Source organism: Vipera berus (genome assembly GCF_964194415.1).
Source record: "Vipera berus genome assembly, chromosome: 1".
Classification (NCBI taxonomy): Eukaryota; Metazoa; Chordata; class Lepidosauria; order Squamata; family Viperidae; genus Vipera; species Vipera berus.
Genome location: NC_138202.1, coordinates 103491389 through 103516254, shown reverse-complemented (window position 1 = coordinate 103516254; position 24866 = coordinate 103491389). Strand labels below are relative to the sequence as shown.

At 36.3% G+C, this 24866-nt stretch overlaps 1 protein-coding gene across 2 annotated transcripts in view; it reads left to right on the top strand.

The window, feature by feature from the left end:
- The window catches only part of SOX6 (SRY-box transcription factor 6), a 326300-nt gene that overhangs the window by 196348 nt on the left and 105086 nt on the right, over positions 1 to 24866 (top strand). The window contains exons 7-9 of one of the 2 annotated variants that reach the window (XM_081345835.1): positions 2306 to 2426; positions 10714 to 10785; positions 14390 to 14469. In XM_081345835.1, the coding sequence (XP_081201961.1) occupies positions 2306 to 2426; positions 10714 to 10785; positions 14390 to 14469 (273 nt within the window). The remainder of the gene's footprint in view (positions 1 to 2305; positions 2427 to 10713; positions 10786 to 14389; positions 14470 to 24866) is intronic. The other variant, XM_081345836.1, reaches the window with a different exon arrangement.

Here is a 24866-nt window from a genome sequence, read left to right as displayed (position 1 = left end):
GCAAAGCTTGCTTGAAGTCTGTTCAGAAAGACCGCCATATTCTTGGTTTGGATCTCCATCTCTGCGAGTTTGTTTGTTTTGAAGCTAGGGTGGTTCCTTTGATTCTTGACTTGGCATCTCTAGAATTTTGGTTGGGCAATGGATTTTTGGTGCCTATTACCTACTTTATCTCTGTGATTTACTGTATTTGTTTTACCTTGATTCATTTCATACAAATGTATATCATTTTATGTAAGCTCTCCTTACTGAGATTTTATGATATGACTCTGTTTTGAAAGATGACATTTCTCAATAAATTACTTGTGTTGTCTCACATTAACTTTGTTGTTGTTCTTGTGCTTCTCCTTCTTGCCTCTCTCTTATTTTAGGGGTTCTTCCTCCCACATTGTGGGAGAAGCATTCAGAGATGATACAGTAAAATTTGTTCAGTAAACCTGACCACCAGATGATGTATCACATTGGCAAGAGAGGAGAACCAATTCCTGTTGCCCAAAGGATTATGGTATCATAGTTTTGGAAGGCAGAGCAGGAATAAGTAGCATAATGCCCAAGGATACCTCTGCTCTGCTTCTTGCTCTACTTTATTTTTCAGATTTTATTAAGTTGGTAACTCCAAAGCTAAACGCCAACCAATAATCTCATCTTAATTTTCAAGAAAGCATTTTGGCACACTCTCTGAGAAGATGGATTTGAATAGTAGATTCATACTTTTATTTCTTATTAACTTTCAGAAATGTACAATGCATTTGCGTGTCTACTTTTTCATCCTTCTCAAATTTGTGGCTCTTTTGCTTCTTTCCTGTTATTCAAGAAAAGACTCTGTGGATATTTTATTTTATTTTATTGTGCTAGTGCATCTGCCATCCTGTGTTGCAAGAGTAGCCTACATCCAATTGTTTCAACACCATGCTGAAAGTACTCAGGGTGATTATAAAAAAATGTTGCATCACATTCTTACAAGAAGCTATAGTTTTCCCAGTACAACTGAACACTGAAACTATATTTGATTCTTAGTTATTCAGACACCCAGGATGAATGAATAAAGCTAGTAGTATTATTGAATGTTGGTACTGGGCACAGGAGGATCAACTTCAATTTAACCATATTACAAGTGCTGCTGAAGTGGAGAAGCAGGCTTACCTCAGCTAAAATAAAAGAAATGACTGCTCAAAGCTACTTTCTGTCACGCCCCATTGCTATGGTAGTAATTGCACAAAGACTTTTTTATTATAAGTTGATTTTCCTGAGAAATGGATTCTGAAAAATACTGTAAAGTGTTTATATTTTTCTTGACCTTTATTAACCTACATCTTAGGGCTTTTCCCTAGAGAAGAGTTGTTGGTAAATTAACTCTCTTAGAAGTATACACACAGTAGCCTTTCTGGTCTGCATCAGGGAGTGGGAGAGGAACATGGATATGACAAGAAAATCTGACAGTATTTAAACAGTGTCATAGGTCAGCATATGGATTTTTTACCAGGGTTATTTTATTTTTTGGAATTAAAAAAATGCTTGAAGTTCATTTTGATTTTTTAATGAAGTTTGTTGCCATTCACTTGGAACAAGGCAAGGTAGTATAAATCTTTTTCTGGTTATAAAATAATTTTTATACTTCCTATTTTAATCCATAAGGATCCTTTTGGGTTGAGGTTACTGATACTTTTAATTAAAATCATTATATTATTTCTGAATATGATTTCCCACTTTTCTCAGTACTTCCCCCCCCCAAATACACACACTTAAAAAAATACTTCCAGTTCTTTTATGATAAACAATGAATTAAGGATTTCAGGGACTAAAGCTGAACTTTGGAAAGGAATATTTGCATCTAATTTTGCTAGCTCATTGTCAAACGCTTGGTCTAACAAACCCAAAATAAAAATGTTTTTGCAGGGTGTTTTTACTTGAATGTTTAATTGTTCCTTTTCATTTTATCAATGAAGGTCAATTTTTTTAAAAAATAGTGGAACATATTTGAAAATACACTGTTATCATCAGATACTGTGCTAGTAATTACATCCATAAAATGGCTTACATGTTACAATGAGGTACATATGACAAATAATACTTTTTTAATTGCAAGGCAAGTGGTTTTAATTTGAAATCATGGGTATTTTCCAAAGAAAGGAAGTGAAAGGATGGTGAATATACAACATTGGATCCCTTGGATTCTAGTGGTATATCTCTTGTGAAATTATGATGACGAAAAGGTTCAGTGTGACTCTGTGAACTATTGCTGATAATGAGAGATTTGTTAAGACCGATTGGCGCAATTTCTGATCAGATACTCTTTTCTGTTTAGCAGGTTCAGGGTCACATGCCTCCTCTCATGATCCCAATTTTTCCACATGACCAGCGGACATTGGCAGCGGCTGCAGCAGCCCAGCAAGGATTCCTTTTCCCCCCAGGAATAACTTATAAACCCGGTAAGTTGCTGAGAATATACAGCTGTTTATATATCTTGGCTTTCTGCAAAGGGGTCAAAACGTGGTTGTGCATTCTTACATGGGGGGCAATAGAGGCCCACACAACTGTAGATATGACTGGCCCCATGGGAAGCCCTCCCACCTGTATTAACAACTGCTAACCCTCTCCCCCCAATCTTGGAATTTTTCACCTTTTGAAAATTTATAATGTTATTTTTATATTTTTTTAAAAAAATAATCTTAAATTTTTGATTTTTAATTTTATTGATTATACATTCTACACTGCCCAGAGACCCTTTATGAGGGACATAGTGGTATGTATAAATGAATGAATAAATGAACAGTTAACCAGTGGAACAACCTGCCTCCAGAAGTGGTGAATGCTCCAACACTGGAAGTTTTTAAGAAGAGACTAGACAGCCATTTGTCTGAAATGGTATAGGGTTTCCTGTCTGAGCAGTGGGTTGGACTAGATGACCTCCAAGGTCCCTTCCAACTTTATTATTATTATTATTATTATTATTATTATTATTATTATTATTATTATTATTATTATTAAAGAAAGGAAAGAAAGAAAGAAAGAAAAAGAAGTTAAAATAAAAACAATGATGTAGATGAGGGGATATAAGATATGATTCTATGATTAATTTCCCTTGTGTTGTGTTTATACACACAAAAGGATATCACAGAGGTAGGGAACGTGCAGTTTTATAGAATGTTTTTGCAAGTCCAGATCTTCTTTTAACTAGAGACATGAGATAATTGACTGTGCACAACCATATTTCTTTTATTTCTATATACCACCACAGTCTAATTTCTTTTGAATTTATTTAGCCATTTCCATGCCAATTTGCACATGAAGAGTAACCCGCTTCTTATAGGAAAATTACATATATCTGTCCCTTTTTTTCCAGCCCTTTCTCATCAGCATGTACACATTTTACTCTTTTGTGCAAGCCTTCTTTATAATTAGAGATAAAAAGTGAAGGCAGGTATGATTTAATTTGTTTATTTCAACTGGGCAGCATTTTATACGATTTTCATCTAAATAACAGAGGTTCAGCAGTTCAGTTGCAATCATCAATTCAAGCTTGTAACAGGTCACGGAACTTCACAGTGAGAAATGCTTAGAGATGATTTAGCAAATGGTATGATTTCTTTCTTTATTCCTTTGAGTTTACCAGGCTTCTGGGGAATTCAATTAGGGATATAATGGTTTGAAGCTATTTTCAGAGTCTCCCTGTAAACAGGCTTTAAATGTTTAAAATCATGTTACTGGAGAAATTCAGAGTTAGAAGATTTAAGTAAATAAAAGCCAACCTTTTCTGCATGTGTATATTCCTTGCAGATCTTAGGCCAGAAATATCATCTTTATTTTTCTCATTAATCTGTCCCCTCTCAATTGAATATTTTTTAAAAAATCAACTATAGCATTTCCTTCAGACATTAAATTATTTCTACTTGTTTCATTCTGCTCTGCTTTGTTGATTTTATAAAAACAGAGAAATGGAAAATGGATTCTTATATATGAGAAATGGTAAATGTCTTATTTGGAAGCCTAGTTGGGATCTAATATTCTGTTTAGCTGCTTGTCCACTTTGCATTTTGGGATATAGAGTTTATCTAAATCTTCTCCAGTCAATCTACGACATGAATTTTTTCTCATAGACTGGGAAAGTATTGCAAACAGAGTAGTGTTGTCAATGGCATGTATTTCCAGGTTATTGATTTAAAAAATACACCCCTTCTCTGCTGTCAGGTGGATTTTTTTTTGCATGTTTAATGTGCTACCTCAGATATGTGGTCCAAATCCAAATGTTGAACCTTTTTGCATGGTTGTTACAGTATGCTAACTGCAGGTTTCTATGGTCTTGTTCCAAAAAATGACTTTATGATTTCACATTATTTGGAGCAGATATTTCATAATAAAACTGACAACTTCATAGATTTGACACAGATTTACAGCCAAGGAAGGATACTGCTAAAATCCTGCATAAGCCACACAAAAAAGTAAGAAAAATACCACCCCCACCCCACTGCAAATTTTGCTGCTCCCACCTTCTTTGCATCAATCATTGTTGTTTCCAGTGCAACTCCTGTCTTTCAGAGAGATTAGTTTGTCTTTGGGCACGAAAAGGTTGCTCATGTTTAGTCTATTTTAGGGCTCTCATCAGAAACATTCAAGGATTCAAGAGCCCTTGTGGCACAGTGGTTAAGGTGCAGTATTGCAGGCAAATTCTGCCTACAGCCTAGAGCTCAATCCTGATGGTAATGGACCAGATTGTTGTGGGCAATATGCAAGTAATGCTTACATTGTAAACCACCCAGAAAGTGCTGTAAAACGTTATGGGGAAGTATGTAAGATTAAAATGCTATTGTTGTGCTATTCCCCACACCCTATTACCATAAGTAAGTATCATTTTCAATTCTAAGCTTTTTCTTTTTTTTTTCTTTTGTAGACAAGCATTGTTTTTTTTTAAAAAAGTGATCATATACATGTTTATGGCATGTCATACAATTAAATTATTAACATTTAAACCAATTGAACTGGGAGTTTTAAAAACTAATATGTATTTCAGGTTTTTTAAATATGTCTTTAAAAATTATTCCTGGTAATATAATACTTATTCAAATATAAAACAGTGAATTGCCCTTTTTTATCTGATGGGAATTGGATATCCTTCCAGTTTTATAGGATACATACTTTGAGATAATAAAAATGAAACATCCACTTCTATTCTCTATTATTTTCTAAATTGTTGGTATATAATTGAAAAAAGATGAATATCCACACAATATTTTTAAAATGTAGGCAAAGAAATATACTAGGAGAGAACCCTAATGTAGAACTACAAAGTACTATGCCAGTTCAAAAATAGGTTGTGAAAACAAGTTTCTGGCAGGCAATATTGACCATTGATTAATCTGACAGAGAAAATGCAGTTTATAGTACAAATTTAAATCTGCAAAGCTTTCTGTGACAATTGAAGCTTCATAAGTGAAAACTAATGAAGAAGATTTCTCTAAATACATCTGTAAAACAGGACACTGATATTAGGAAAATATATTTCAGAAATATGTAAATCATGGATTTAAAATTTCCAATGGAAAACTTGGATTTTATAGTATTTATTCAAATATGTTATTATTTCTAAGAGCAATATATTTTAGTTCAGTTTCATTAACTGAGACATATCACTATTAGGTGCCCAGGGCACATTATTATCTTCAAGCACCATTGAAACTATCAAGAGTTTTGTTTTGACAGTGTTAAATCACAAAGGCTTGCTTTAAATTTAGACCATTGATAATGTATCTAGAAAGTGTTACAAATCAATTAATAAAGTCAAACTATTGCAATGTTTTGGATAACTCAGTTTTATCTGTTGTTACCAAGATAATACTTGCATGTTATATTCCCTATTTACTTGAGTCACACTACTAATCCCAGTACTTTGCTTAGTAACTAAATGCTCCAATTACAGATCAAATCAAATTTCCAGGTATGCTAAGGCAACAACTCCAAATGTTCCCTTGAAGTTTGGAGTTGTAGTCCCAACCAATTTGTAAAGTAAAATATTGAAAAAGTTGATTGGTTGGTCATACAGTGCTTTGTGTCTCAAAATCTGCTATATAATTCTTTACTTAAATTTAGATATATTTGGGGTCAAATATGTCCACCCCTTCCCCTTATATGAGATAAATAAAAGGTATATTGGAATCCCAGGCTTGTATATATCAATCTTGTAAGTGAGAACAGATTTTGAAAACTTTGTAACCATATTCCCAGTATGATGCAATATAGTTTTCAACATAGCAATTGCTAATTGAAAAACCTGGCTCATAAATCAATTTGCGTATTAACAGTATATATTGTATTAAAATGTTAAATTATCGTAGAACTTAAATTACTGTTGTGTCTTTTGATACATGCCATGATATCATAATTTTAATAGAATATAGTAAATACCTCACAACAAGATAATAACTTATGGTCTGATAGATCTCCCTAATTATTTATAAATAAATTGATTATGTGCTATCAATGACTCTTAGCAACCATTTAAGTTGATTTTGTTCATGACAATCTGTCCTCAACCTGGTTCTTTAGTTCTTCTAACGGGGTGTCCATAACCCCTGTAGCTGAGTCTATGCACCTTACTCTTCTCCTCTTTCCTTCCCCCTTTCCTAGCATTCAGAAGACAGCTAAGTGTTCACATGACAAATATGGTAACACATATGCCCAAAGTGATAATTTGTGCCTTGAGTCAAAACTCTGGATTGATTTGTTTGATGATTCATTTTTGTTTTCTTGGCTGTTCATGGAGTTTTCTCCAACATCAAACCATATTCCCAGTATGATGCAATATAGTTTTCAACATAGCAATTGCTAATTGAAAAACCTGGCTCATAAATCAATTTGCATATTAACAGTATATATTGTATTAAAATGTTAAATTATCGTAGAACTTAAATTACTGTTGTGTCTTTTGATCCATGTGCATTTGACAATTTTTCAATTTTCCTTTTGCATTTGACAATTTTCCAATTTTCACTGATAGAGAGGTTTTATTTAAATGAGATGTATAAAGTAGAGCTGCTACAAAGACAACATTTATCTGAGCAAGGCAAGCTATTGCTTATTGGATAATTTGACTCTTTTATAGCATAATAAAAGCTGTAAAGTGAACGGTATGACCTCTTTGGTCAATGCTAATCCATAACAGTTTACTCTTAATTTAGTCAAGTATAGGCATCATGTTAAGAGTATAAAATATGAGAGCAGATCTAATTGTAAGTGACTGGTATGCCAGAAGATCCCTGAATCAAATATCAGTCAGCACAGTAATCCTAAGTGGACTTAAAAAGAAAGACAGGCTATATGATCCATGTGGCTTTACTACTGACCTAGCTTTGATATATGCCATGCCATGATATCGTAATTGTAATAGAATATAGTAAATACCTCACAACAAGATAATAACTTATGGTCTGATAGATCTCCCTAATTATTTATAAATAAATTGATTATGTGCTATCAATGACTCTTAGCAACCATTTAAGTTGATTTTCTTCATGACAATCTGTCCTCAACCTGGTTCTTTAGTTCTTCTAATGGGGTGTCCATAACCCCTGTAGCTGAGTCTATGCACCTTACTCTTCTCCTTTTTCCTTCCCTCTTTCCTAGCATTCAGAAGACAGCTAAGTGTTCACATGACAAATATGGTAACACATATGCCCAAAGTGATAATTTGTGCCTTGAGTCAGAACTCTGGATTGATTTGTTTGATGATTCATTTTTGTTTTCTTGGCTGTTCATGGAGTTTTCTCCAACATCAAATTTAAAATATGCTTTCTATCCAGCTTCTTCAAAGTCCAATTTTCAGTTCCATAAGGTATCACAGGGAATACCATTGCCTGCACTTGTCAACGCTGTGACAATGGATGTTCCCACTCTGACAACTAAAGGAAATGGCAACCATTTTTATTCTGCTTTCAGAGTGCTTTTTCTGCTGTTTAGGAATCAGATGTAGAAGGGGGGATGGGGGGAATGCTGAAGCTCAGCTAGCCACAATAATAATGCAACTCAAGGACACAAACTGATAACGTTTTGGTGGGCTGAGGAGCTGGAGAGGGAGCCTACGCTTCAGGCTAATTGGTTGTTGTTGTTAGTTGCGAAGTCGTGTCCGACCCATCGCGACCCCATGGACAACGTTCCTCCAGGCCTTCCTGTCCTCTACCATCCTCTGGAGTCCATTTAGGCTCACACCTATTACTTCAGTGACTCCATCCAGCCACCTCATTCTCTGTCATCCCATTCTTCTCTTGCCCTCAACTGTGCCCTCAAGGCTAATTGGAGAATGTGATTTATGACTGCTTCCAGGGGGTGGGAATTGCAACTTGCTAAGCACATTGATTTGTACTTTAGATTGTAAGCCGCCCTGAGTCTTCAGAGAAGGGCGGGATATAAATGGGATTTAAAAAAAAACAAACTTGTTACTTTGTATCTTTGTATCTTTGTACTGTACTTTGTACATTACATAAATTGTAACCTTATTAAATTATATTTATTGAGCTAAAAGCAAATTATTTCATGCTACCATTTCTGATAATAATGTCCAATTAATCTTTTAGCTAGATGTTTTTGTTAGATCCTACAAGTAAATCCTCAATTTACAGCTATTCATTTAGCAATTATTCAAAGTTACAACAGCATGGAAAAATGTGAATTACAACCAGCCCTTGCACTATCAACCATCACAATATATCCACGATCATATGCTCAAAATCTGGCCACATGGCAACCGGCATGTATTTACGATGAATGCTGCATCCTGAGGTAATGTGTGTTGACCATTTGCAACCTTCCCAGCCAGCTTTCCATAAGCAAACTCAATGGAGGAAGCTGCACTTGCTTATTGATCTCACAATTCACTTAACAATTACAACAGTTACATGATTGCTTAACAACCAGGGCAGAAAAAGTAATAAAACTGGGCATGACGTACTTAGTAATGGAAATTCTGGTCCCAATTGTGGATGTAAATTGAGGACTACCTATAATAACAAAAAGCTGTAAAAAGGATTTAAGAGTTCTTTATAGTCTAAGATCACAGTCTGGGTCAGATTTGTAAACTTGTGTTGCTTTATGTGGGACTTTGGATTTGAACAGACTGAATTTGATATCATGATTACAAACTACTGTGTTTTCTGAAAATTAAGACCCGGTCTTATATTTTGTTTGACTCCAAAAGAGGCACCAGGTCTTATTTTCAGGGGGGTGTCTTTTCCATGGTTTCACCCTACAGTGGCGGCACTGACAGCCCTGCCTAGCTGGCCCACTTCTTATGCAGCTGAAGGAAATGCCTCTACAGCTGAGAATGGAGCTCCGGATTCACGTGCGTAGTGCCCGTGGCCTGCATTTTGCTGTCAGAGGTCTTCCAGAAAGGCCTCTGCAGCTGAGAACCGAGCTACGGATTAAATCCATAGCTCGGTTCTCGGCTGCAGAGGCCTTTCTGGAAGGCCTCTGATGGTGAAATGTAGGCTATCGGGCTCCGCAGAAGAAGTGGGCTGGTGGGGTAAGGCAGGTGTTACAGGCCTGCTGCAATGGTAAGCGAGTGTGGGGCACATGGGGCAGTTTCACCCCCTCAACCCCCCACCCCTGCCCTAGCTTGATTTTTAGGCTTGTGCCTCACCCCAAAACTAGGGCTTATTTTTGAGGTAGGGCTTATATTAGGCCCACCCCCAAAATCAAGCTAGGGCTTATTTTCAGGGTAGGTCTTACTTTCAGGGGAAACTGGTACTTATAAGGGCCACAGATTGGCTTTATTAGCCCAGGACTTTCTTTGCAGTAATATAGCTTCATTTCCTTAGAAAATATCTAACAATCAAGATTCAGTTGAGATTCATTATTTTATGATAATCTGTAGATCAGTGTTTCTCAACCTTAGCCATTTTAAGATATGTGGACTTCCTTCCAGAATTCCCCAGGCACCCTATGCTGGAATATTCTGGGAGTTGAAGTTCACACATCTTAAAATGGCTAAGGTTGAGAAACTTGGCTATAGATCAGGGATGTCAAACTGCCGGCCCGCGAGCCAGTTGCATCATGCAGAGGCCACGCCCACCCAAGCTCTGGCAATGCAAAAAAAGTCACGATATGTCGCGTGAAGACGGCAAGTTTGACCCCCCTGCTATAGATGATACAGTGGCAACTATGGAAGTAGGTATCTTCTGAAATGTGTACTTGAATGTTTTGAACTGCATACTGGAATTAAAAAAAGAAACACTGCTTGTTTGGTATTCAGATGAAAGGACTGAAAGCATTTGCTGCCTCCGTCTTTTTAATAAGTATTGTGTATACTGACAAGTGAAACAGAAGTTGATGCATCATTTTGGATCTTAGAGTTACTAATGGTATAAAAATAATAAAGGAGCCAATATATAATCAACAGATAAGCTTAGAAGACTAGTTTGCAAAATAAAGAATGAAGGGTGGGAGGTTTTTTTGTTTCCATTCAACCATTCTCCCACTAATCAAAGCTAGCATGTATCTATACCTACAATGAACTTGTTCTGACTTGTTTTGTCTGCCTTTATAAAATTAAGGAAGAATAGATCCTCACCCAAGTATTCCAAATCTAAAAACAATTTTTTTAAAAAATGCTACAACATGTTGAGCGATGGATTGTTAAAAAAGCTACTAAGAAACAGGGTGATCAATTATTTTTGTCAGGAAAAAAATGCATCTTCTATTTTTTAACTTTTTCCTCTCCTTTGCTGTTAGCCCCTTCCTTGCCTTCCTCCAAAGAACATGTACCTGCTTCAGTTTTACTCTTGTCATCAAAACATTCCATTGGTATGAAGTGTCCTGCTTTGTTCTCCAGATAATGCTATTATATAATGCAGTAGGATTATATGAACCATGCACTGCTCATATTAGAATGCTCAGAAAGTTAGCTTAAAAGGTTGGGGAGGTGTAGAAGACACACAGAGTAATGAAATTAAGCTGCCATCGTCATAAGGCAAAACTATAACAGGTGAGCCAAATAACACCACCAGCTATGGCAGAGACCCTAATAACACACACTCTCACACAAACACACTCCAACTTCTTCAAACCTTGGAAGCATGACAGCTGTGAAAAAAGGAGTGCCAACAGGGAGAAGATATATACATGCACACACACATGCAAGACAGGAAATGCTTTAGTATGTATTAATACAAATAAAGCAAGAGATATTGAACTTAGAAAAAGAGAGAGAGACACACACACACACACAGAGTAGAGAGGATTGTAAAGAAAGGGAATGAATTATTCATTATATTTAAAGAAAGACTGCCTTGGAAATGTTTGGTAATGCACTCCCTGTGTAGATTTAAATGCTTATTGTTTTCATGTTTAAAGCAACAGAAATTTAATTCAACATTTTCATGACAGTTTCTTTTTAAAAAATGCTTATTGCCAAAGAAACATTGTTTAACTTTTGATGAGGATGCTTTATATTCAGAAAATATTGTTTAGTTTTCAAAGAAGATAAGCAGAATGATCTGACCATAAAAAGACAAAGGTTTTATAGCATGAAGAAACAATTTGGTTTAGTTTAGTTTTTTTTTAAACCTACTGCAGACAAAATTCAACCTCATAGAAAAGGGGGAATAAGATTAGATTTTATGAATGTTATAAACTCCATAGGACACCAGCACTATGTAGGTTAGGAAAGCCATTGTAGCAACACGCTCTGTATGCAATCAGAAGCCAATTGTTAGTGGACTGTGTACAAGCACATACTGTGCTCAATGATCTGATGAGGTATTATGGATATGATGCAGAGAGACCTTGTGGATTAGAACTTCACCATTTGTTAAAAAAGTGAAAGCAACTTAACATTTACACTGAGCTTGTCTGAAAAGTGACTGCTCTTTGTATAGTAAGCTGAAGAGAGAGTATTTTCTTTACTGTTTTATTGCTTTGGGGAATTTATGGTATAGTTGAAAATTGAGCTGGGGTTGAGAACTTGATGTAAGTGCATGGGGGAATTTGCCATTCCTAAATTGCATTATCTTAAATCTTCTACACCACACCTATGTTATTAATTCTGTGTGTAATGTGAAAAAAGTTTATGCAAAACAAGTATATTATTATAAAACTTTTAAAAATGGAAGAGGAATAGCTTATTAAAATATAGCCTGGAGATTGTTTATAACACTGACTTTAAATGAGAAAGTATTGTTGAAGCATAGTTATTGTGCAATATATCAATCCATTTATTTATACACACACACACATTTCATGTTCCATATATATTTGTGTGTGTGTGTGTGTGTATATATATATATATATATATATATATATATATATATATATATATATATATATATATATATATATAAAATAAATAAAGGGAACACAAGATAAGACATCCTACTATTAAATACAGTACATTGTGTTGTTTAAGTGTTCTCTCTATTTTTTGAGCAGTATACACACACACACACACACACACACACACACACACACACACACACATATATATATATATATATATATATATATATATATATATATATATATATATATATATATATATATATATATATTACTCCCCACCTCTCTTTCCACTTCCAGGTTTAGTGAAGTGATGCAGGTTGTAGTTAAGATGTGAAAGTATATTAAGTAATCCTATTTTTTTTAATTTTAATTCCATTTATATCCCGCCCTTCTCCGAAGACTCAGGGCGGCTTACAAGCTTAGCAGTAGCCTTCATTCTATGTATATGCCTGCTTATTAGGGCTTTCACACACACCCCAAGCGGCATTATTACAAAGTCAGCTTATTGCCCCCAACAATCTGGGTCCTCATTTTACCTACCTCGGAAGGATGGAAGGCTGAGTCAACCTTGAGCCTGGTGGGATGTGAACCTGCACTAATTGCAGGCAGCTGGTGTTACTTAAGGAGGCATTAGCCCACTGCTCCACCAAGGCTCTCTTCACATAGGCTACAGATTTCTATATTAGTCATTACTTATTTTAGGAGCAACTCTATCATAATACTTTGAAATTACAGTGCTATTGAACACTAAAATACTTGGAGATAAATAATCCCTATCTAACATACAAATGGAATGGGACAATCAATATATCAGTATTACAGTTGATAACAGAAGGTTTTAAAATATGGAACAACAGAGGATATTAATATGAACAAATCTGACAGTCCAGTTCCAGCATCTACATTAATAGGATTAAGAGTTTCACTGGCCTGCAGCTATATTCTTTAGTTGGTGGGAGGGCAGGATAGGTGATCCCCTCTCGGCTTGGCCCCAAACAATACCCTTTTGTCTAGAGGACAGCCAAGGCAGAACCAGCAATTTGGCCTGCTGAAAAATGATGTTTTGTGTATTGAGAGCGACCTGCTTCTTCCAGGTCCAAGATAAGAGGGTTTAGCTTGTGGAAGTAGAGTAACTGATAGGAAATCAGAGGTAAGAAGTGAAGAAAATTAACATGGGAGGCCTGTTTGAGAGAAATTTTGCTCACATCATGTTAGTCCTAAAATTTTAACCAAATCCATAATAGTGAGGATTCTAGAAAATGAAACCTGTTCCCTCTGACTTGATTTTCTATGGGATCACTCCCAGTTTATATGGGAGAAATGGAGATCTTTATCCTATTTACAATACAAGATTTGCTATATTGTTGAATGTATCAAGTCCAAGTTATCACTTAAATTTCAGATGTTTTGCTTTGAAGTATGAACATATTTTGACTTTCTACAGGAATGTAACAAAATAAATAACATGCCAAAAATTTCAGACATGGAGCATTAGCCTCTATTTACGTAGGAACGATAGATACTTTTAAAAATGATTTGTGTGTGTGTGTACACCCTGGCATCGTCAGACAAAATTATACCATAATGCCCAGAACTGAAAAAAAATTACCAATCTGAGCAAATTGCCTCATGTGTACCAGGGAAGAGATAAGTTGAAAAGATCCAAATAATATTTCCTCAGAAGAATATACTGTTGTGCATAATAATTTATTGAAATCAGGTAACATCCTCTAACTGATCATTTAGTCCAAATAAGTGCAGCTAAAGAAGTTTCAAATGGAATTGATGCTCCCAAGCTGCAAGACTGAGCCTTTATGCATTGCTTTGTGTCAAGGATCATTTGAAAAATTTCTAAACAGGCAATTATTGTTCAATGCTGCTACATGAGCTTTAATAAGTGTGAGCATGCTTAGGACTCAGCATTGCATTTTATGTTTTGCCAGTTTGCCTACTAGCGATCTGATGAGCAGAACCTCCAAGGCAGAGGTGCAAGTCTGTGCCCAACAATCCTCTTTTGTTTTTGCAGATGTTTAAGCTTAAAGCTGTGTTAGGAGCTCCGGCTCTGTTTGTACTTGCATGCTGCTATTCTCTGCTCATTGTCTAAACCTGTGTGCATTGTTCTCCTTGACAGGTGATAACTATCCTGTGCAGTTCATTCCATCAACAATGGCAGCTGCTGCTGCTTCTGGACTCAGCCCTTTACAGCTCCAGGTATGTGCCAGAATAAAAATATGTGGGCTCAAAGCCAGTACTTTAGTGGAAAACTGCTAACCAGCTGTATGCTAAGTAATGGCTTGAATGTTAAGTAATTTTTTAAGCACAGCCCCAGAAGGATTAACACCTTATGTACTAAATATGCTGCAAACAGAGCGGCATGTGTCAAGCTTGATGCTGGGAAATGCAGCCAACTTTGTGTTTTTATCAATTACTTAATAATTTCTGGCACAATCCAATCTATGCTTAAGCACTTTTAAGTCCATTGATTTGGTGGGAGAATTAAGCAGTCCTTAAAGCCTTTTCTTCAACTGAAAGGTGTTTCAAAGGTACTTAAGTTGTGCTGGGTGTGTATGTGGAGAGTGGATGGAAGAAACACGTAGCTCTTATTGGAATTTAGGTTCAAAATATTTTATTTCTCTTAAGCTTTTTCCAGATGTTGCCTTTTTAGCTTTTGCTACTCATAGTGGGTGTCTGAAAAATCTCGATTTTCCTTCTTTTGGGCTTTGTAATGACTGTTTCCTAAACTGTTCACTTGCAGCTTCTGTATTTATGGAATCTCAGTCTTTCCATGCGTTAAGTTGGTTGGATGCCAGCAGCCATCAGGAGTCTGAGTTTGGTCCCTTGCTAGGTCATTTATTTATTTTTGTCATAGGGGGAACTAAATGTTGTGTGAAAATGATTTATATTCCAATTTATTATATAGCCTTTTAATATTCCCCAAGAAAAGGCACAATAGAGTCAAATAATGAAGTAGCAGTCAAAAGCTTATAAAGTGGGTGTGTTTAGCAATCATATTAGAGGTTTACCTTTTGGATATTTAAATGTTGTAGCTAATGCCTTGTAATTGTTATCAACCAAAATTATAGTAGTGTTAGTAGTGACAAACATTATAGTTTAGTTGGAAGCAACTAGATTTATTTAATTGCCAGATTGTTTGGATTACAGAATACTTTAAAACATAATCAAAAAATCCAGCCTTAATGGTTGCAGAATTTTTTAAGGATGCTGATAAATGAAAAGAGAAATTTGCTCAATTATCATTTTTTGTGCAGAATTGGATGGAATCTAAGAAAAGAGAAGCAGCATTTGAAAGGTGTAATTTTCCAGTTTTAGAAATGATTCCAAAAACCATATTGTAAGGAAAAATATAATCAATACATATATCAGAGTAAATAATTACAAGAATATCAGGAAAAAGGATATAGTTAAGTTTTAACATTTTTAATGTAAACATCCAAACCTACTGGAGAAAAAGTATGCCTGAATTTAAGACTAGAGATAAGAGAAAATGAGAAAAATCAGTTCCACTTATTACAAGTCAGTTCTGTTTCTGATAGGGTCATGTATGGTGGCTGTTGAATGGACTACGAGAAAACAAATGAAGATGCCACCTGATTATGTACAACAGTTCCCTAGCTGATTTGTATTAGTGATCTATCACTTTGAATTGGAAATGGTTGAAGACATTGACAAATAATCAAATGGGTATCCTGCTTATTTGTTTTAGGTTTATTTTAAAGGACATTTTCTTGTTCAGTTCTTCCCCTACCTTCAGGAGACATTTATATCTTTTCTTTCTGAGAAAGTTCTTTAAAAGAAGGCTGAGGTTTTATAGCAGTTAAGGGGAAAAGATCATGATATGTTTTCCTGGAATTCCATCTATAAAGGGATGGTTGTTCTCTGCTGGGTTGTCATACAATTTTGTGATTGAGAGGGATCTTTAAAAAAATCACATTTTGCTACTAATAATATACATTATCCATGATACATTACCTTGTTTCTTTTCTGAGCATAGGACTTTTGTAACTTTTAAACTTTGTCTAAGAAAAGCCACATTTCAATCCGGCAACTTTTATTTACTGTATATCCAGTATTTATAATGGGTACCTCAATGACTCAGTTTGATTAGAGCAGGCATGTCAAACTGCCGGCCCACGGGCCGGATGCATCACGCCGAAACCACACCCACCCACCCCATTGCCGTCAATAGGGAAAAAGTTGCGATACATCGTGCAACATCATGTGACATCGTGAGTTTGACATACCTGGATTAGAGAATCTTTGCTCCTGAGTTGTAAGAATGATCAATTTTTATGCACCAAAGCTTTTCTAACATTTAACAGAACTTGTTCTTAAAATGATTCTTAAACCTGAGCTATTTTTGTGAAATACCCTCTCAAGATTTGGTAAACTGGAACTGCTGATCATATCTTATTTTCTTCTTTTGAAATATTCTACTTCCCCAATAGAAATTGCATAACACATATTGTATTGTGACAGTATTGTATATCTAAGAAGAACTGAAGCAACACACACAGGCCCAAACACAGTTATTCTTTCTGAAGAATTTGCTGAGATCGCCGATTGAACTCTACTAACAGCTATAGCTCTTTTAGTACTATATAAGTTACAGTGCTCTGAAAGGTATCACTAACCTATAGCATCTCCTAGCTCACATAACAATGTCTTTCAGCATAATAGAAAACTTGGTGCTTTCCAGATATTGTGTTTATAATAATAATAATAATAATAATAATAATAATAATAATAATAATAATAATAATAATAATAATAATAATAATAATAATAATAATGTTGGAAGGGACCTTGGAGGTCATCTAGTCCAACCCCTGCTCAGGCAGGAAACCCTATACCATTTCAGGCGAATGGCTGTCCAGTGTCCTCTTAAAAACTTCCAGTGTTGGAGCATTCACCACTTTTGGAGGCAGGATGTTCCACTGGTTAATTGTTCTAACTGTCAGGAAGTTTCTCCTTAGTTCTAGGTTGCTTCTCTCCTTGACTAGTTTCCATCCGTTGCTTCTTGTCCTTCCTTCAGGTGCTTTGGAGGTGCTTGACTCCCTCTTCTTTGTGGCAGCCCCTGAGATATTGGAACACTGCTATCATGTCACCCCTCACCCTTCTCTTCGTTAAACTACACATACCCAATTCCAGCAACCATTCCCTATATGTTTTAGCCTCCAGTCCCCCAATCATCTTTGTTGCCCTTCTCTGTACCCTTTCTAGAGTTTCAACATCTTTTTTACATCGTGGTGACCAAAACTGGATGCAGTATTCCAGGTGTGGCCTTACCAAGGCATTGTAAAGTGGTATTAGTACTTCATGTGATCTTGATTCTGTCCCTCTGTTAATGCAGCCTAGCACTGTGTTGGCTTTTTTGTCAGCTGCAGCACACTGCTGGCTCATATTGAAGTGATTGTCTACTAGGACTCTGAGATCCCTTTCACAGTTACTACTATTAAGCAAGGTACCACCTGTACTATACCTGTGCATTTGATTTTTCCTGCCTAAATGTAGAACCTTACTTTTTTCACCATTGAATTTCATTTTGTTAGATAGCGCCCAGTGTTCTGGTCTGTCCAGATCCTCCTGTATTTTAAGCCTATCTTCTGGAGTATTGGCTATTCCTGCCAGCTTGGTGTCATCTGCAAATTTGATGAGTTCACCTTCTAACCCCTCATCCAAATCGTTGATGAAGATGTTGAAGAGCACTGGGCCCAGAACAGAGCCCTGGGGCACCCCACTACACACTTCCTTCCATGTAGATGCAGTTCCATTGAGGACCACAGGCTGAGTACGGCCTGTCAGCCAGCTACGAATCCATCTGGTGGTGATGCTATCTAACCCTCATTTTTCTATCTTATCAAGTAGCAGGTTGTGATCTACTTTATCAAATGCCTTGCTGAAGTCCAAGTAAATTATATCTACAGCATTCCTCTGGTCCACTAATTTTGTCACTTGGTCAAAGAATGTAATAAGATTTGTCTGGCATGATCTGTTTTTGACAAACACATGTTGACTTTTAGTGATGACTTTGTTTGCATCAAGGTGTTCGCTGATTTGTTGTTTGATTATCTCCCAGTCATTTCAGTATATTCAATGGCAGGGGATTGTGAACTGTAATCCAAATATCTTAAAGTCTAAGCTTTTTCAGAGACTAAAGTTAAGCAGTCTTTTGCCATGTATCCTAAAGAAGAGAAATGTGTAGTCCACCGAGTAATTCAGAAAACTATTATCTGTAAGCAAGTGTTCTAGAATAGCATGGGCTATCCTGAAAGTTGTAATTCATTAGTTTATTAGATGAGGTCCAGAATATTGCATGATCTAGATCATTTTCTGGATGACAGCATACTGAATTCTATTCAGTACAATTCATGATTAAAATAGTGACAATGAGCTATTGTCTAATCTGTGAGCCATTCAAAGTAGCAGAAGTTACTCTTTTTAAAGGCTTTTGTCCACTTTGCTTCTTAGAACCAACAGCTGTGGAGAAAATTGTGATGTATCCATTTTAAATATATAGGATTAAACACTGAAGAGTGCATAGAAATTTAACGAGTCTAATGTACCTGTCTTTCTCATACTGATCTTTTTCATTGTTTTATTACTCTCACAAGACCATGACTCCAAAAGTGCAGACGTTCAGTCCTTAAAAGGAAATGGATTTGAAAAAAAAGAATAAACATTAAACTTGAATTAATAATAAGGGGATCAAATTCTAACAACCCTGTGACTACTTTCAGTGTTGAGGAATCCCATCAGGGCTCATGCTGACAAACTCTCTCTTCCTCCCATCAGTGTTTGAATTAACTAATTAATGAGAAGGTTTAGCTATACAGTATGTCCCAGTGCAATAATCTGCTGGCCCCCTCTCCCCTGAGCTTAGAAAGGCTGAGCTTTAGTATATCTTTTTTTTTTTAGAGCTTTGCATCATTTCTCCTTCTATCCTTCAAAGCAAAATAAAAGAAGCAGTGATATGGGTGTGTATACATGTATATAAAACGGGTGAGGGGAGAGGAAGAAGGACAAGAAAAAAAAGAGGCAATTATGTTAACTGGATTTGTCCTAAACAAAATGTTCTTTAGAAGTGTGCATGGAGGCAGAGGGGAGGGTGAAAGAGGTAAAAACCAACCTATAACTTCTCCTTTATATCCCTGATGCTTCCTGAGTAATTTGTCCTTCAAAGTTTATCACATACAACATTAATGAGCCTTGGCAACTCTTAGCCCTGATTGCAGCTGTATGCTGAAAGTTTTCATCATCAGTGAAATTAAACAACACCCGCCGCAGAAGCCTGTCCAGCCGGCTTCTTTATTCTCTCGCTCTTCTCTGTTCTTTGCTGTGCACAACGTAACGACCTTTTGTTATACCACAGGGTGCAGATCCAAAGTATTGCTGAAGCATTGCAGTGCCTGCCTCAAGGGTACAATATTAGCGGTATGATGGCCAAAGAATGCTATTTTTAGTTGAACAGTTCGGCAGATGGAGGCAGGAATACTCATATATCTGAAGGTTGAGGGTTTGAACCATTAATTTTGATAATGTATTTAACCCTGGGAACAATCAGAAACTGTAACTCTAAGGTTACAATGCTTTTGACCTTTAGAGAACAGAGGGCGCTTGGTACAGTAAACAATATATTACATTTCTACTTATTCTAATTCTCTCACACATATAAATTTCAGGACAGGGTTGACATTTGCTTTCCTCAGCTATTTTCGTGCAGGCCCTTAAAGTAAGTAGAAAAGAATGTGCAGGAGAGAGGCCGCTGTAATGCGACAGTCATGTAAATATGGCCTTTAAATAGCTAAGGCATTAAATGTAGCCTTTTATGAAGAAATATTATTCTCAAGAACCAGCATCTCATTTGTTCCTCCCTTTCTACCCCCCACCCCCACCCCATGGAAAAGTTGGTATATGAGCCGTGTCTCTTTAGGCATTTCCTGTATTGCTGTAAGCTTAAAGTGATTTTTATTGGGGTTAATGCTATCCAATAGGCTATCCTAGAGAAAAGACAATTGGGTTTGGCTTTAGCCTTTCATTGTATAAATGGGTCGTACCTGATTGTGGTTTTGTGAAATGGGACACACTCCACCACAGCAAATACAGCAGTTAGATATCACACAGCTTAAGTATTCCTAATTAAAGTATCTCCATGTGTCAGCATATTGGTAATGTTTTATTTTAATCCATTTATTTTGTTTATGAAACACTGACATATGTTTAGATTGTGAAATATATGAGCCTTAAAAATCACTTTATTGAGGAAAATTAATTCCTACAATGCTGTCTGGGTAATGTGTTCACTCACCCAGTCAGTCACTGGCGGGCCTGCCACTCTTAATGTTGCTTAGACACACTTTAACAGTTTTATCTGACATAACATTTCTCTGATGCAGCCAGCAATAATAATTTCCCCCCACAAATGCTAACGGGGTTTTCCTTTTATTTTTATTTGCAATCCAGTAAAGAATTGGGGTTTGGGGAGAAAGCAGAAAAAGAGATGGGAAGACTGTGGAAAAGATTCAAGTAAGACCAATCAAAATTAAAACCAGCTTCCTACCTTTTCAAAGTTTGACACTGCAATTTGTTTTTCAGCAGGTAGATTTTCAGGTCAATGCTGTGAGTGACTGACTGTCAGCAGGAATTCCACCAAGACAAGTAATTTCACTTAGGGTATTAGTGACAGATTGCTCACTTCTTCGTATCACTAGAGAAAATAAACTTAATATTACAGGCACAGTTTCTGTCTTCATTAGCCTTATAGAAACATTCTGCCTTGCACTCTCTCTCTCTCTCTCTCTCTCTCTCTCTCTCTCTCTCTCTCTCTCTCTCTCTCTCTCTCTCTCTCTCTCTCTCTCTCTCTCTCTCTCTCTCTCTCTCTCCCCCCATGAGCCTATTTTTCTATTATTTTAAACCAAATACTTCTGCTTATCATATCTCTGTTAAAGTGAATATTTTTTGCCAAGATTACCACTGTAAAAGACAGTCTGCTTGAATAAGCCTGTCCAAGTCAAATACAATTTCAAGTAGATTTGTTTCAGAAATGTACAGTGTAGTTCAGAGAGAAATTGCAGAATAATTCATTTTTGAATAATAATCCCTTTGGACTCAGTCCGGTGAAAGTGACTTAGCTGTGAGTCATTTAAGTTTCATTTGGCTTCAGTGGGTCTATCTTTGATTTAAATCATTGACATCAGTGACAGAAGAGAGACTATTCAAGGCCACCAGCATGGTAGTTTTTCCCAAACATAACTTGGAGATATTTCTTGCCTCTGTACTTGTACACTCAGCTGCAGTGGAGATGATCAGAATCAAGGTAGAAGTTAACTGTGAGTGGAAGAAGATGGAGAAAGGAGTTGTAATAAGAAGCTGGAATAAGTCTGAGTTTCAGTTCCTTCCTTCCTTCCTTCCTTCCTTCCTTCCTTCCTTCCTTCCTTCCTTCCTTCCTTCCTTCCTTCCTTCCTTCCTTCCTTCCCATCTTCCTTCCTTCCTCCCCTAATTTATATAGCGACCCATATCTGTCAGATTCCAAAAACCAAGAGAGACATGCTTGGTCTTTACTGTTCCTCACCTAAAGCAGTTGTCTTTATTGTTCCTCAGCTACAGACAGAAATCTTTTCAAATCAAAGCAAACAAATTGCTTAATTAAAGATATACTCTGAGACAGGGGTCTTCAAACCTGGCCCTTTTATGACTTGTGGACTTCAACTCCCAGAATTCCTCAGCCAGGCACGCTGTCTGAGGAATTCTGGGAGTTGAAGTCCACAAGTCATAAAAGGAGGCAAGTTTGAAGACCCCTGCTCTAAGAACTCCTAAGGAGGAGCTCTCTTGACTCTTTTCCTCCCAAGCAAGCTAAAGTTCGCTCTCTCTTGCTCCTCTGGAATGCAGCCCATCCCTTCAGTGAATCTGGATTACATTCCATCACATCTACAAGCAAGTGACTCTGGGCCACTTACAGCAAAACTGAAACAATAAGATGGAAAAAAAGATAGAATTTTAATTGATAGAATTTAATTTCACTTCCCACTAATGTAACCTTCTCAACTCAAAATATGGTTTAAATTCTGCTCAGTTTCCAAACAAGCCACTTTCAAATAATAGCTTAGCAAATGCATTTGACCAGAGTTATTTTTAAATCATTATCTCACATTCATAGAATGAAGCCAATTTTCATCGAGAATTAGTTAAAAATATGTTAATATGTTGCTTGGATTTGTTCAGGCTCATCCTTGATGTGATAAACAATAATGGATATGTGTGAAACTTACCTTTCTGCTCTATTAGTGCTTTAAGTCATCATAATTAAGATTTTCTGAGTGCATGGTTTCATACCAATCTATGGGGCCTGAAGGAATACAGTAGATTAAGTAATTCACATAGCCATTTTCCTGCAATAAATATAAGTACCTTGTGTGGAACATTACTTACTGTTTCCATGCTCCCACATGAGTAATTATTCTTCAAGTGGAAATCATGAATGTCCTGTCTAGATGTGATCTGGACAATAGTGGAATTGTGAGTGGCTGTAGGTAATTCTAGATCCTGGGTTGGGCCTTTCCCAGTTCAAGATTACTGAATGAAATAATAGGATTTAAAATTTATTTATTCCCAAAACAAAACAAGGTTTAATAGTGAACCAAAGTTAGAAATAAAACTAAAAAAAATGATAAAAATAAAAAGGCAATGATAGAAGTTTAGGATTTTAATATTTATGCTGGCTTTAGGCAGTCTGCCAGTTATGACAACCAATGCTGCACACTCTGATTCCCTGCTATCTCAGAAGAGGGCTCTAATAGCTTACTGGATCAAATCTCTTTCAAACCAAAAGACACTGACAATGTATAACATATGCTAATTCCTTTTGAGAAGTTTGAGTCTAGCAAATTGAAAGATAATTAGTGTTGATCTTAGCTTTGAATCTAACAGTTGGAATTTGGGTGTTTCTGTATTACAAATACAGTAGTAAACAAATTGCCTTCTGTTGTTAACCTTTCATTAGTGAAAAATTAATTGGGTATAATATGAACAATGATGTTTGAAAAATTGTGGCAGAAAGAACTTGCAAACATCATTATGCATCCATATTATGCCAAGGCTCTGATATTGCTTATGAAATAATTGTAATATTAATGACTGTCTTTAACATGATTACCTGAGTAGAGTAGTCCATGTAGTCCGTTTCAGTGAAGGAACCAGTATTGTGTGAGTGTCAAGGCATTTAGAAAATTAAGAAAGAGTGAAGAGACTCTTGACTATGTAAAACATGTACAAGGACACACCAGTCCTTGTCCCATCCAGTGAGTTTTAAAACCTCTGAAAGTCTTTGCTTGTACCCAGCATTCCTTCTGCGAATGAATGTCCAGATTAACTCCCAGAGGAATTGCCTTCACAGTGTTCTTTTACATTTCTGTGCCAGATGACTTACAGACTTTGTGAACTCTTTTGCTTGTGAAGTTTTCAAAAATAGCATACCTAAAAAAGCATTAAAATTGTATTCAGCTGAATACAAAGCAGAATATTTAATTCTGTTCATATACAGCAAAATTTATTAAGATCAAAATGTAGTTATTTGAGCTTGAGTCATTGAAGCCTGTGTCAGAAGAATAGTTTCCACATTTTAAAGATCTTAGCTAAGGGTACATTTAGAGCTTGCATTGGCTTTCTCTTCGTTTTGTTTTCAGCTGTTATCCTCACATGCTATATTAAAGCTGTTCCCACAGATCATTTTAGGATAATTTTGTTGTCATTATTGCAGAGGGTTCTGAAGGGATTGTGCATGCAGAAACCCTATAAAGTCTTTTCAGTCCTAGTTATAATATAATTGAAGTAATCAACTAAATATATAAATTCCAAGTAAGTAAATACCATGAAAATTTAAACTCCAAATCACAACTTCTGTAAATGCACAAGGAAAATCTAGGCTGCATAGATGATTCTAAGAAGAAATCATTCTATGAAATCACCACCTCGATAAGCAATGGAAAACGAAGAGTTTAATTATTAGATGAGAGCATCAGTGTATTTGTAACGGGATGGCTGGTTTGTAAATTAAAGAGTCAGAAGGTCTTGCTTCATTGAGATATCTCAGTGGCACCATACAGATTGATGGAACTGGTGTCAAAACAACTATTCCCAATTCATTTGTTTCCCCCAGCATTTGAGGCAGAACCTTCTCCTGTGTGAGCCTCCCAATATTAAGATGAGCAAAGAAAGTTTTATTAAGGCAGGCAGAGGTGCTCTTGTCCAGTTGAAAGATTCATGTTGGCAGTTGTGATGTACTTAATTCAGTCTTGAATTTGGATGCCCAGGTTTTGGCAATGGCTGTTTGCATAACTCAGGCAATGTGCCAATTTTATCTGTTCCTGGAGATAGTACATTTACATATTATATTTGGCCCTGCTGATACATAGCTTAGCTGCATTCCATTGGGCTACTGTAATGCACTCTGCATAGGGCTTTTTTTAAAGTGTTTGGAAAATCCAGCTGATCCAGAAGGCTGTAGCCAGACAGACAGAAAGAACATGTGACTGATTCCCTTGTTGAAACAATCTCAGTGGCCACCAGGCTATTTCTAGACACAATTAAAAGTG